The following is a 15,118-nucleotide window of genomic DNA, read 5'->3' on the forward strand; positions in this document are numbered from 1 at the left end:
TCCATTGCGATTTGACTCCTAATAGTAAATTAAATTCTCCTATGGTCCTTGGGCAACAAAATTAAGGTCTCGTTTGTTTTTTTAAATGAGAAGAGATGAATTAAAATTAAAGTTAAAAATTAAATAAAATATTATTAAAATATATTTTTTTAATATTAGTTTTATTTTAAAATTTGAAAAAGTTAAATTTTTTATTTTATTTTGTGTAAAAATTTAAAAAAATTGTAATGATGAGATGAGATGAAATGAATTGAAAATAATTGAGAAAGCCCTAAGTTAACCTTGAACCTCATCCCATCTCGCTAACCATTTGCCCATTGGACTGTGACTCTGTGCTGGGCCAGACCCGGCCCAAGTCTCCTAGTTTCAACTGTTGAAACTGACCCGCACCGTCTCCCTATACACGGAGCACAGAAGCCGTAGTCCGAGAAGACATTGTTCTGAGCGAAACGCCTGCCCCCACCAAACAGGTATTTATCTTTCCATCTTCTCCTCCATTTTCTAATCGCTTAAGGTTTCGAAGAACCGTCGGGGGTTTCTGTAATTATGAACTATAATTATTTACTAGTTTCTCTGTCATGCGACTGGCTAATGAGGTTTCCAAGTAATTTGATTGAGAGTGTCTTTTCTGTGCGTAGATTTGAGTGTGATTGCGGAATTTAAGGGGAAATATTGCTCTTTTTGGGTACCGTTTGTTTCGGCGGAAGAATTGCCCCTTTATCGCTCATGTTTGTTTGTCTTTTTTTTTTTTTTTCCCGCCTTTTAATTTTACTTTGTGGCACCCCATGTGTGCTTCCTCTGCAAAATTTGCTTCTGGTTTATGTGTAAAAAAGTAACTGTGTAGGTAAAGGACCGCATGTGATTAATACGAAGTTGGTCTTGAACTGATGGGAATGTAGAAACAATGTAGTACTACATGTTTTTAATACTTCACTAAAATAAGGTTAGTGAAGTTTGTATGTTTCGAAGATCACCTTGATGGTAATTGATCTAGATTTAGAGTTTTATGCGGCGTCCTAGAAAAACAAAATTAAAATTCTATGCAGTGATAGGGTTTGGGCAGCCACAAATGTGTGCCAATTTGTATGTAAATTGTAATACAATCTTTAGGTTTATCATATTTTCTTCCCGTGTATTTACTCCCTTTTTATATCTGAAAGCAAGTGGAAACATCCCACACCATATTCCAAGATTCATGGTGTAGACGCAGCTGTTGGATGGCCCTCTGGGTATCGCTGAGCATGCTGCTTCTTGGGTTAATGATTTTTGGATTTTTGACTATATGGTTAGAGATGTGCATTTACTGTTTTTAACAATCCCCTCTTCACTGTAAGAAAATGACCAAGTTTTTAAGAAGTGAATGCTTTGGTGCTTTGAGGACTGAGAGATCAGTGGATGAGCTTTAATTTTTCTTCATTAAAACCCTATTTCTTTGTGTGGTCACTCATATTTGCGGTACTAATCTCCAAAATCAGGATTTCTTCTTTCTTTCTTCTTCTGATGTTTAGACACATCTATTGTGTTTTGTGCTTGGATAGCACTACTTTTTGGGATTGAATAAATTGCATTGACTTATAAAAAAGAAGTGAATGCCAACCTTTCTGTGATATCAACTACTGTCGGAAAAAGTCCCCCCGCGGCCCAATAAATGATGGTCTTCTACCAATGTAATCCATTTATTTATTTATTTATTATTATTATGGAGCCATTTTTTGTAATTCATATGGTGCTTCCTTTCTTTCTTCCTATATAATATATATTGTTCTTTGATGGTTTTTAGCATCCTACTTATATGACATACGTTGATTGCTTTGCTAGATACTTGTAACTCTATTAAGTCGCGTAACTCTATTAAAAAACAAGACTTGCTGTTTTACATTTGATGGCATCTTAATTTTGATCCTCAGTAGCAATGAAGGTGCGGTCATCAGTTAAGAAGATGTGTGAATTTTGCAAAACGGTCAAACGCCGTGGCCGTGTTTATGTACTATGCACAGCTAACCCCAAGCATAAGCAACGACAAGGCCTGTCAACATTTGCATATGAAGGCCCATCTGATCCTACGTATGCATCTTTTATTTCATTCCTCTCTCTCTCTCCCTCTCTCTCCATCCATGATTTTCCCCTTTTTTCTTTATGTTGATGCAATAATGATGGGGAACATAAGTTCCTCATAAAAAATGACATTAACATATATATATATATATATATATATATATATTGCCTCAATATGCTCAAAGTTTTCAGCATTGTCAAAGTATGAACCTATATGTCTGCCATATCTGTGTCAATATGAAACCTTTACTCATTTGCTGGATGGGCCAGCCACTTTGCTTGACGGAAATGAAGTTGCCACCTATTTTGAATTATTATCCAATGAGTTGCGGCACTAGCACAAATTATGAACTGTTTATTTTAATTTTCAGGTCTTCAGACACGAGTGCCAAACTGGAGAGTTTGCCTAGTCACAACCTCCGGGCTGGTCTGGCTTCTCTTATACCCAGGAAGCAGGAGCCTTTAATAATGTATGGATGGAGGGCAAGCCTAGCATCCATCCTGTTCAAAAAGGTCAATTAGCATCCTCCTACTCAAAAGGGTGAGAATGATTTAGGACAGAAAGTTTGATAATGAATTGATTTTTTCCTAGTTACTCATAAAAAAGGAAGTGAGTTTTTCCTCGTTGAATCTTGTTTTGTGCTGTTATCTCCGTTGTGCATCTCTTGACCCTTTTTTGGTATTCTGTTTCAAATTTTTGCCTTCTTGCTACCCATGATTTGGAATCCCATGATTGTGGAGAAGAAATGTTGGCCGAGATGAGGGGTCTATTTTCTTCTGACTTCTCTGTGGAAGGGAGAGGAGGTAGTTTCCAAGCCAGGAAATATTCTCCAGTTCAATGAAGTTAGAGAATTATATTCTACTTACATCTTGTCATCCTCAGTTACATTTGTTGATGAAATACATTTTAAATAGTTGTTCATTTAAGTAATAGAAATACAAAACCATTTAAAATATACCATATTATTAATAGGTTATTTATATTAAATTTTATGATTTTATCTACAATTTTTTACTAATCTGTTCTGCATTTATATAATAAATATCTTTATATAGTTTATATATATGGGATCATATGTCATGATAACTCAATTGATATTCTATTTAAACAACTTGTATTGCAGTAAGAATATGAGTCATATTGTTTTGTTGAACTTAAAATTATTTTCAGTGTAAAATTAAAAAATATTATCATATGAAATAATAGATTCTATATGGCTTATATGATTTGTGCCAGATTTATATTGAGTATAGCTTATTTAATATTCAAGATTAAAGTTTGTTCGACCTTGATTCATTTAATGTTTAAGACTATATTTTTTTTTTCAGTCTTGATTTTTTTGTTAAATTATATTTAAGATTATATTTAAGTTTTGTTGGAATGCAAATTGTACATTAGGGGCAAGGATATTGAGTGCTGATACATTTACGGGCTGGTATTCACAAGAAATCCATGGGACAGTGCAAGTTTTGCACTGTTCATTGCATTGTGTATCGACTTATTATAATTATAGTATATACTATTAATTACAATATTTGTCCGAGACAAACCACATTTTTTTTTTTTCTGTTGAGTAATAGTTCTAGTAACTCTAAGGCTTCGTTTGTTTTCAGAAAGTATTTCATCTCATATAATCATTATAATTTTGTCAACTTCCAATACAAAATAAAATAAATAATTCAATTATTTCAAATAAAAAAATAATAATATTAAAAAATATATTTTAACAATATTTTATTCAATTTTTTAATTTTAATTTCAACTTATTTCATCTTATCTCATCTCTAATAACAAACGAGACCAAAGTTGCAGTTTGCAATCAAGACCTCAACTATCAATTTTGACAATCAAATCATAAATGTATTTTTTTTTTTATCCAAAAATTCTAAATTACTCCTAACAATGTTCAAAAATACAACCTAACAATATTAAATTAAGAAACCAAGAAAAGAAGTTACCCAAAAAAAGAGTGAACCAAAAGAAAAATAGTTAAGTGGAGAAAATTTATTTATAACTTTCGAGGGTGCGGTGCACAGAATTGAGATTTATTCTGCAATGGAGGATTTAAAAAGTCCTACTTTGGAGAGGTTCTATACATAAAAAAATATATATATATATATTTATAAATATTAATTTTTTATGGTTCTAAATCCCTCGGTAGTTTAAGAGAGTTATTTATATTTTCTTCTAAAATATAATTAAGGAGAGAGATGCAAGCATTTCTTTGCAAAATATCCATTCTAATGACTCCATTACTATGTTGCTGTTATTCAATTACTGCTAAATTAAAATGTCCGCGGTGAGAAAACTGAAAAACATTCTTCTAAATATTATTTATAATTAAGTAAACAGAAATAATATATATAAACTTTCCACTTTTTTATTATATATATTTTGAGTTTAAGATTTTCTTCTAATTCTTTTATTAGAAATTTCTTTTTTAATATATAATTTAAAGAAACATATACTTATGCCTAATTTAGATATAAAGTATTTTCAGGTATTATGATAATAACTCATTTTTATTTAATATTTTATTATTATTATTTATTTATTTTCTATTATTTATAGAATATCTGAAATATATATATATATATATATATTTTTTTTTTTTTGTGATAAAAAGGTTGTTGAGAATAATAATTACAGAAAATGATTACACAGATAATTATAGTAAAGAATGGGGTCCATTACTTTTGTCACTGCTCTTCACTCCAATCATCCAGTGGGCAAGAAAGTGGCAGAGGCGCAGCCACTTCGAAAGTGTGAAATCTGAAAAATCATCCAATCAATGCCCTGATAATCCCATATCTGCGGGAATTCAGCTTTCTGGTTCTCGATAAATAAACGTAGAAAGAAAAATCACGAATCTTTTGGATTTAGATTCGATTTTTGTTTTCTTACTACCATTTTAGAATCTAGGGTTGCGTCCGTTGGTTTTCTTGGAATCATGTCTAACTGCTGAGTTTTGCTTTGATTTTTGGCGATTATGGTGACGATAAATAGCTCGATCGCTGCTTGGATCAGTCACTTTCTTGCTTGCATGGGGTAAGTCCTAGGTTTCGAGCCCTAATTGCCGATAATCAGTTTTATTCGGATTGGATTTGATATTTGGAAGTACTTTTCTTGCCTTTTTGGGTGTCTTAATTGCTGCCATTTTTCTTCCCAAAAAGCAAGGAGAGTACTTCAGTTAGGGATGTTTCTGCTATTAATGTTAAGTTTTGGCTTTCAACCTTTTTTTCAAAAAACAAAAAATGGCCCTTTTTGGAATGACCGTTGACTTGTATGTTCCCGATCTTTTATCTTTTTTTGGTCAGCACGTTGTATTAGTCTCTATTAAAAGGAAATCTGATCCTTTTTTTTCCTAGTAGAGTATTCAAAGTTCAAGTCATCAAGGCAATATAAAGTTTTACTTCGTCCTTATATGTATGCAAGTATGTCTGTATGTGAGTTGCATCTAGTCATCTCTAATTAACTTTTCATGGATGAGCATGCTTACAAAATTGGCGTTGGATTACATTGCCTCCTCGTACCCTTGATTCACCCAAATATCAAGATGGTTGGAGATTAAAAACCAATCCCATCTATAAAATATACAAATTTAGTTAGATATATATATATATATATATATAGTAAAAATACTGCTCTTGTCTGATCATTCAAGAAGACCAGCTAAGCATCATTGGCTTTGCAAGCAAAAGTTCCTAGATTCATGGAGATATCGGACATCATATGAGCTACCTTGCTTGCATATCCACCATTTGAGTCTCCACTAATCGTTCCAATAATTACATATCTGATTTGACCTATGGACGAACATCATGAGCAGCGTCGCTGCTTGAAGCCTTCATTGGCAAGAAGGGGTCATTTGCTTTCTGGCCATCACAGTTCTAGATGCTGGTTGGGCCAGTTTGATTGGCCGGCCTGCTCTGCTCTTAAACATTAGAAAGATAAGAAAATTAAATGAGTGTATAGATGATAAATTTACTCATGGAGAGACTAGTTGAAACTGAATGAAGAAATCAAAGCTGCATTAGGTCATTGGCCATCACATGGAAACAAATTAAGGCTATATTATGAACTTTTCATACTGAAAGGTGATGAATTTAGTTATAGAGATAGAGAGCCTAGTTGAAACGTCTCATTTGATTTTATAGTGTCCGAGCAGCTCCTTCAAATTATAACAATGTTAGTGCCCTGAATCACTAGAAGAAAAATGTCTAGCTTTTCTTGTGCATCTCAAATAACTGGTATCCTTCCTATCTGGGAAAAATGGTTGAGAAACTGCACCTGAAGTTATTTTTGTATATTGCCCCTGATAATTGTGAATCAGGTTTGATGGCACACTGTTGATACTGTATCTGGACTTCATAACTGTTGAACTTGAATTCTTTTACTCCTAATTGTGAAAAGGAAAAGGGAATAAATGTTAATGAGTACTACTTATACCGGTTCAAGTGCTGACACTTACTGATCTGGCCTTAATGCTGTATTATTTTGGCTGCTGCATTTATTGTATACGTGGTTTAACTTGGTTTGTAACAGAACAGTGGTTGCTTTGGATGCTGTACTGGACCCACACCAATTATTGCTGTTGATGAGCCATCAAAGGGGCTAAAAATTCAGGGGCGCATGGTGAGAAAACCTAGTATATCGGATGATTTTTGGAGTACCAGCACATATGATCTGGATAACTGCACTGTTCAGTCTCTAAAAAGCATCTCATCTATCAGCACATCAAACCAAAATCTCAATTGTGGCAGTGGCATTGGTAGCACAAGCAGCAATTCTGACTTTGTAAATCATGGCAAGCTTTCTTACATTATTTCTTTCTTTCCTGCTTTATTTTCTGAGACAAATATGGTTGTTTCTATATGGAGCCATCTAGCGTATTTTGATCATCCGTTTTGGTGAGTTATGTTCATGATTTATGGGTTTATGGCTTGTACTTCCTGTTTAGTGCAATTTGGGTTTGTGAGACAATATCAATAACGTGTACATTTGCCCATTGCAGGTCTTCTTCTCTGGAATCGAACCAGGCTTCAATGGATTGGAAGTAGCAGGTTCAGAGATCAGTCGCATCAAAGTCGGGAACCCAGATTAAGGTGTCTTACTTGTGTCTTTTATGATGGGTTCATTAGTTGAAATCCTGTGTCAACCATCCAGCAAGTTAATAGATTAACCACTACTATTTCCCATCTACTAAAATCAAAGCCATCACCTTTTAAATGGTTTCTTAAATCATTGTGCTTTTTATGCTTTTTAATGAGTAATGATAGTAGTTCCTTTTGATTTCCACACTTTTTGAAATGAAGGATCAATGATCAATATGTGATGGGAACCAAGGTGGGCCTATTGTGGGTTCAAGGGATTCCATTCTTGTGGGTTTATATCAATATATATTTTCATAATTTCATTAAGAAAGGAGAAACCATATGGAGGGGTGATTATAAACGCATGTATCTGGCTAGAATCCCCATTACTCACGTCATGACTTGTTGTATCTTTCAGTTGGAATGCAAGCTATGAAAGTTTGCTTGGGACCAAACAGTCTTTACCCCAGCCCATTCCTCTATCTGTAAGTGTGCTGTGTAATTTGGTAATCTTGCTTTATGTTGTTGGATTAATTTGCTAATTTCACATTCTGATATGCGTTTATAAAATTTAATTGATAGGAAATGATAGAGTTTCTTGTTGATGTATGGGAGCAGGAAGGGCTGTATGATTAAGTGTATTCGTATCAAGATAAGAGTCTTTTGTATATAGTTGAGGGCTAAGGAGGAACAAAAGGATCGAACACATTTTTCTGTTTCACTTGTAATACAACAACACACTAATGACAGTACTCTCTCCCCCCCCTGTATATGCTTTATTGGACATGCCCTTTTACCATATTCAAACTGAACATAGATGCAAGTGTGTACATAAAATACATAAACTTGCTGTGTTCTCTTTTCGTTTCAGTTTTCTTGTTGATGGGTTGTTATGGTCATTCGTTCTCGTTTTATTTATAAGAAAATTAAGCTATATGTTGTTATATCTGCCGGATTGACTGTTGCGTATTCGAGTGTGGTGCATCCACAAAGAGTTAGATGTGCTGGGCACGCACCCTCAGAAGAACATTGTAATATTGGATACAATGTTGTGCCTAATCAAGGCACAACAAGGCATCAATTGTCGGTTAGTGTGAATACACCGAACATGGCCCAACCTTGTGATATGCCGGGAAGGAGCCTAAAGCTTATATGGTTCTTTATCGATGTTCTATAGGGCTGGTTTGTGATTCATTGCACACAAGGACTTTGTTACATGTGGTTCAAGTATGTTAGGTTGCTTTTCCAATTACTTATGGAGAGCATGAAGTCTCCATCCTGCCGTCGAACTTACGTGAAGTATCCAGGGAGATGTTGGGGACTCAAAGCGCCCCTAGGACTCTCAAGCTTCCAACTCAATTTGGGATTGTTTCAAGAATAACGGTACTAGTGTTCAACTTGAATTTTTCTTCCTTGGCCATATATACTTTGCTTATCTGGGGGACTTTTTTACACCTTTCTAATTATGTCAACCGCCAAAATGAAAAATCTATCAACTGGAGTGAGGAGATAATAAGATTCAGATTTAAAAATAGCATTTCTCATTATCATCGAGGGCTGCTTTACATGAAAAGAACGATAAAGAAGTGCTATGTGTAGCGCCGTAAATAAACACGACAAGTCGTCTAAGATCGGATCGGTCAAACTCGAAAGTGACTTGATTCGTTTAATACATGAGGTGTTAACTTGTTCATGAATGTAAAAACGATACAGCTCATACAAAATTTGGTTCGACCCGTAAAAGTTCATATAAACTCAAATAATTTTATATATATTGTTTTTAACGGTATTATCTTTATATGTATAATGAAAATATTTAAAATACTCAGAGATTAGAGTTAGTAATGTTCCTAATACTACACGTTACTTGAGTCCCCCTCACATATTTAACAAGCTGTTCATGAACATAAAATCTAACTCGATGAAAATCTTGTGCTCGATTCGTGTTAAATGAATGAGTATTAACCACCCATTACTCGCTCGAACTCGACTCGTTTACATTCCATTTATGGGACTTTTACACACGGGGAGAGAGAGAGAGAGAGAGAGAGATGTTGAATTTGAAGCACATCAAATATTAATTGGCTCTTTCAGATTCAGTGAAACATATTAGGTGGTTGGTTGTTGCGATGTTTTCATGATGAAAAACATATGCCTCTTTTTAAGCAAAATCTTTGCATTTGTCAGGTGATGAGTCTAGAAGATTTAGAATGCAAAGAATCCATATGGTTCACCGAATGAATGATCTTGATCAAATAATTATCGATTATTAAAAGCTTCCCCATCATTCAAAAATAAATTAAAAAAAATTGGTGTTGAAATTTCTATATTTGTAAGTCAATTTTGTTCGACTTGTTTTAACCCCTTGTTCTGTCCTCTCCTTCCTTTTGTTTTGAAGGCTGTTTATAGTCAATGTGGTATCAAAAACAGATAAGCATAATGAGTCACAAGTAGTGGCCTTACATGATTTTTCTTAGCTTGTACGTACATCATAAGAAGAAAGAGGTATATATAAAAAAATGAATCTAAGTAGAAGATCATTCCAAGGGAGGAAACCCATTTCCAGGACCAGGTATTATTTTACTAAAAACAAAAATCAGCCCGCCCTCCATAGATACATGCGCGCAGCTAGATCAGAGACCTTCTAATTCACATCCCCATTCAATGGATATTCCTATCACTACAATACAAAAAATCTAAAGCTTGAATAGTAAAAGCAAAAAGACCAACTTTTGTTTGTATATATTCCTGGACGGCTGTACACACACGTACACATGCACTTACTGTGAGTCTGGGCTTCTTATAAATGTCCTTATAAACTTGTATTATTTTAATTTTATCCTTTTAATTATCATGATTTTTTTCCCTCGATTTGTATGCATATGAATCTATGATGGTGTCCTGCTTTAATTAGTAATTTATTGGATAGAAAGCTTTGCATAAACTATAACCCACCACCCCACTGTCTATCTACATAATGGACCCAAACTCTGATAAATAAAAAATAAAAAATAAATTACTACATACACAAAAGAATTATATAAAAATAATCTTACAAACTGATTTAGTTTCATCTAATCCGTTAGATTTTCTTTCCTGCTCGTTTGGATAGTCAGATGAGATGAGATGAGATGAGATAGTTTTAGATGAATTGAATAAAATATTGTTAGAATATTATTTTTTAATATTATTATTGTTTTAGAATTTGAAAAAGTTGAATTGTTTATTATATTTTGTATAAGAATTTGAAAAAGTTGTAATAATGAGATGAAATGAGATGAGATAAGATGAAACCATATCTGAAACCAAATAGGGCAAAGTAACTTTATAATCTGACAAATCACATCAAGCCACGTCAATTTGTGAGATTATTTGTGTAATATTCTATTTGTGGTTAGAGTATTTTCCTAAAAAAATATAAAAAACAAGAAGAAAAAAAACACTCAAAACCGTGTAAAATATAGTTTTATTTTTTATGTTTAGTTTGGAGATTGTGTGTAAAATATAGATCCAAATATATATGTTTCTAGCCTTATATTGCATCCACTTAATTTCTTTTACCTGTCGCCAATTTTAGTTTCTGCCCTACCCGCCCACCACACCTTGTACTTATATAATTCTTAAAGATTCTTCTTCTCCAAGTTATAGCCAAGTTGCCAACTAATGGTCAATGCATGCACCTCCAACTTTTTAAGGAGCTCACCAACTTTACCTCGTACATATCCTCGAAAATCACATTCACATATCTTAACTATTATTCAAATTTAAAAACTCTAAGTAAGAGAAATATGGATATATATAGTGTCTTATAATATATCTTTCTTGCAAATAGAATTCTACCTGAATATTTATACAAATATCAATAAATATTATATAATCAATATCATGCGTCTATCCTTTTTTTACTTTTGATTTTTCAGTTCTAATATGAATGTTGAAGGAGGCAAAAATAGTATGTCCAGATATATTAGGTCTAACCCATCAAAGGGCCACCATCAGGAGGCAAGTGGAGAGAGATCTATAAGGAGAGAACAAAGAAAGACAAATGTAAATTGAAAAAAGAGAGAAAAACGATAAAGAGAGTGAAAACGAGTCGACACGCAAAGAATGAGTGACATAAATCTGATTTTCTCACCTACCATTAATAGGGCAACAATAAAAAGAGATTTGAGATTTGAGGAAAGGGGATTTCGAGATGACTAAGCGAAGATTACGAGAATACATAGGTCATCTTCAACTTCAGAACAAAAACTCCAAGATATTATCTTTTCTAGAAAAAATATCTTTGACCTCTATTGTACAGAGAGACATGAGGGACAATGAGAGACTGTAAAATACTCATATTATATTTCTTTTATTTATTTTCTATTCACTGCTATAAATGTAAGTACGATCTGTCTCATCTAGTTTTAGACTATTTCAGTGGGTCGGGAATGACTCTTTCTCCTGTTCCAACCTATTGTGCGATTTTTGACATTAACTGTCATATATCTTTCCAAATTTTATGTTTGAACTTTCCCTTTTCTTGTTAATTTGTTTTTTGGATAAGGGAAGACCGAAAGAAGAAGAGATGCCATGCACAGAACCATATTAATGGATGATATAGTAGTGACGATGAACTTTGGTTAAAAGTTGTGGTAATAATTAATTAAGGGGATTAATTTAACGATCGACTTTGCATTTTTACATGTTCTTTCTTTGCATGGTTAAAAAGAGTGATGAGAAAATATTGCACGCAATTAACACATGCATTGTACTGTGTCTTCTATATTAATGAATCTCACTTATAATAAAAAACACATGCATTGTACAATGTCTATACGTGTCATCTTTCTCTATGTGTGAACGAGATGAACGAGAAGCTAGGACGACAGTGGAGGGTCAAAATCGTGGTGAAGGGGAGAAGAAGCTTCACCAACATAAGGGTTTCTTTCCCTTTTAAAAAATATATATATTGTTACTTTAAAAAGCTTATAGAAAAAATAATATTTTATCATAAAAAATTCTACATAAAAAATCTTACACCACATATCTCTACCTAATTAAAATGTGATTTATCATTTTTGTCATTCTATCCTAATGCTTAAATATATGCGTGTTTAAATAGAAGAACAAAAATCACAAATCACATGTTAATTAGGTATTAGATGTGTGGTATAAGACTTTCTTGTGGTACTTATCGTTTATCATTTTATGAAAATAGAGAGATTTTCTTTTCTTTTCTTTTTTTTTTAAAACAAATTGTTAATTAATAGATAAGTTGTATATGAAAGTAAAAGATCGTAGAGCCTATAATATTCTTTAGGGGTTGGCTGAAGTGATGATAAGTGTCTTTGTTTTAGTGGTATGCTCGATCTCTCGAGGTCTAAGGTTTAAATTCTCTTAAGTGAAACTAATTTTTATGAATCATTGGATCAAAGAAGTTTCTCTTAGAATTACTTGAGGTATACTTACAGAAATTCATTATCGAGAAAGTTTAAGATTTATAAATCTCGCTCAATTCTTTTTTAAAGTAGTGAGACTAATATGAAAAGGTCCATAAACATTTTTCTTTTAACTAAGATATGGCTAATCTAATACGGATCAAAGTAAAGAATTTTAATTAATTATATATTTCAAATGAAAAGAACAAAAAAAAAAAAAAGAAGAAGGCCGGGGGCCGGAGATGCATGGTCGGCAATTTCTTGCAGTACACACACACGTACGAAATGAGATGAGAGATCCATTGATTCTAACCCACTGTTATAACAAAATATCTTAGCATGCATTGGACCCTACCACATCTAATTCATATTAATATTCTAAATCATGCAAGTTCATTGTACATCCCAACCACCCCTTTTTTTTGTCTAAAATAAAAGAACCATCAAAATCTTATGTATCAATTAATTATATATATACCCCACCACATATGACATGGGTCCCTCTCGATCAGCACCATGTCTATGTTTTTCCAAGTCAACCTATTCGGATTCACTGTCTCTCCCCCCTCTCTCTGATCTCTCTCTCTCTCTCTCTCTCTCTCTCTCTCTCTCAACTGCTAAGGAAGCATTTCTTGACCACTCGATCAAACTGGTCAGAGCTCGGACCAGTTGACCTTACATATTATTTTGTCATGAAAAACATTTATTCATAAACAAGTATATATTTATATAAATTAATAAAAAAATTAATATTTAAACTATTTTTATGTTTATAACAAGTCCCAAGGTAAAAAAAAAAAATATATGCAAGTGTGTAAAGATTTATGACACCTATGTGAATTTAATTTTCATTTAAAAGAAATGATAATTACAATTGTGAGTACGTAAATATCATGTAATTATTTTTAAAAAAAATAAATAAATATAAAATCTACATAAAAAATAAATTTAATTTTTTAATAATAGATTCTATATTTTTTTAAAGTGACTGTACCATACTTATATACTCAACTATTGTATGTAAGATTACTTTTTATTTAAATGGTTGGCTTTAAATCTAGTTAAAAAAAAAAATTATGGCTAAGCTTTAGTTCCATTGGACAATATTTCTAGCACGATGGATGACAAGTACGTGATAGCAAAATAGCAATAATTAATGTACGTTGCTAGCAATTGTGCAAGCGAAAGATAAAGCCCACTCTTTCATAACCACTAACAAAGAAATGATATCACACACTACATGATGAAATGAATCTTAGTCACTATAAAAGTGATTAGACAGAAAATTATAATTAGGTTCCATTTGGATAGTTAGAGTGTTTCATCTCATTTCATCTTATTATTATAATTTTTTCAAATTCTCACATAAAATATAATAAATACTTCAATTTTTTTAAATTTTAAAACAATAATATTATTAAAAAAATAATATTTTATTTAATTTTAATCTAAAATCATCTCATCTCATCATATCACTATCCAAATCGCATCTAAAGGTTTCAACAAAAATCACAAGACCATTTCAAATGATTTGGACCTCCCAAGAGCATCCCCCAATAACTTTTATTCTACCTTATGCTAATATATCCAATATTAATCTCATTTCTAGGCATCATCTTGATCTTTTAAAAGGTCACATCCTTGGTTGGTTTGGTTCTTGATGGAAAACATCACCCAATAAGTTGACAAGGATTGTTCCGTGTTTAGAATTTAAAAAATTATCGATATATTACCGCACTCAATACATTATCGATATAGAAACCTACCACATCAATGAAAGCTTATTGCACCGTTGAAATTTAATATATATATATATATATATATATATATTATGATTAATGCAATTTAACCATAAACAGTGTATTTATGATCGGCATATAAGTGTTCAAAATCCATATTTGTCACCAAGTTGTTATATTTATGAAGCTAAATTAATGGCAAAAATAAAAGAAAATTGCTGGTACATAAATTTGTAATGTTTTTCATCTCATCTCATCTCATCTCATTTTATCTCATCTTCTTCCCAAATATCATTCAAACATAAATGCTTTCAAATTAATTATTACAAATTTTTTAAACGTTCAAATAAAATACCAAAAAAAAAAAATCTACTTTTCAAATCTCAAAACAAATATAATATTAAAAGATTATATTCTAACAATATTTTAACTTTATAATATTTTTATTCAATTTTTTCTCTCTCCTTTTTTAAAACCTCATAAAACATTATAACTCAAACCATTTTATTACTATTCATAAATCATTCCATTACTATTAACATATAAATCCTCTCACAAACCATTATTATATATTGTTTATCCGAGCTGAGAAAAGCACAAGGCTTTCTTCTTAATCGATCGAGAGATGTGACTAAAGAAAATTAACCACAACTTGCAAAAGTACACTCCTTTTTTGGCTTTTTTCTTAGTTTTTTAAAGTGTCATTATACTAATTAATGAATTATGAAGTGCCATTTGCACATCTTGTTCTATTCATGCATTTTAATCTCATTTTGAATGATGATAATCTTTTGGTCTGTAGTGGTG

The 15,118-nt window shown here is 32.2% G+C and overlaps 1 protein-coding gene and 1 long non-coding RNA gene across 3 annotated transcripts; both read left to right on the plus strand.

Moving 5' to 3' along the window:
• The first annotated feature begins 319 nt into the window (after nucleotides 1-319).
• Nucleotides 320-3,588, plus strand: LOC121253298. 2 transcript variants are annotated; one of them, XR_005938397.1, is made up of 4 exons: nucleotides 320-470; nucleotides 1,908-2,064; nucleotides 2,427-2,596; nucleotides 3,455-3,588. It is a non-coding gene; the product is annotated as an uncharacterized LOC121253298 (long non-coding RNA). The 2 variants fall into 2 exon arrangements; XR_005938396.1 differs by lacking the exon at nucleotides 3,455-3,588 and having other exon boundaries at nucleotides 2,427-2,703.
• Nucleotides 3,589-4,734: 1,146 nt separating this feature from the next.
• Nucleotides 4,735-7,901, plus strand: LOC121253296. The gene is made up of 5 exons (XM_041153324.1): nucleotides 4,735-5,104; nucleotides 6,607-6,863; nucleotides 7,071-7,161; nucleotides 7,568-7,634; nucleotides 7,732-7,901. The coding sequence occupies exons 1-5, from the start codon at nucleotides 5,046-5,048 to the stop codon at nucleotides 7,783-7,785; spliced, it is 528 nt and encodes a 175-aa protein (XP_041009258.1). The 5' UTR covers nucleotides 4,735-5,045; the 3' UTR covers nucleotides 7,786-7,901.
• Nucleotides 7,902-15,118: the final 7,217 nt, after the last annotated feature.

The sequence above is a fragment of the Juglans microcarpa x Juglans regia genome, chromosome 2S (assembly GCF_004785595.1).
Source record: "Juglans microcarpa x Juglans regia isolate MS1-56 chromosome 2S, Jm3101_v1.0, whole genome shotgun sequence".
NCBI lineage: Eukaryota > Viridiplantae > Streptophyta > Magnoliopsida > Fagales > Juglandaceae > Juglans > Juglans microcarpa x Juglans regia.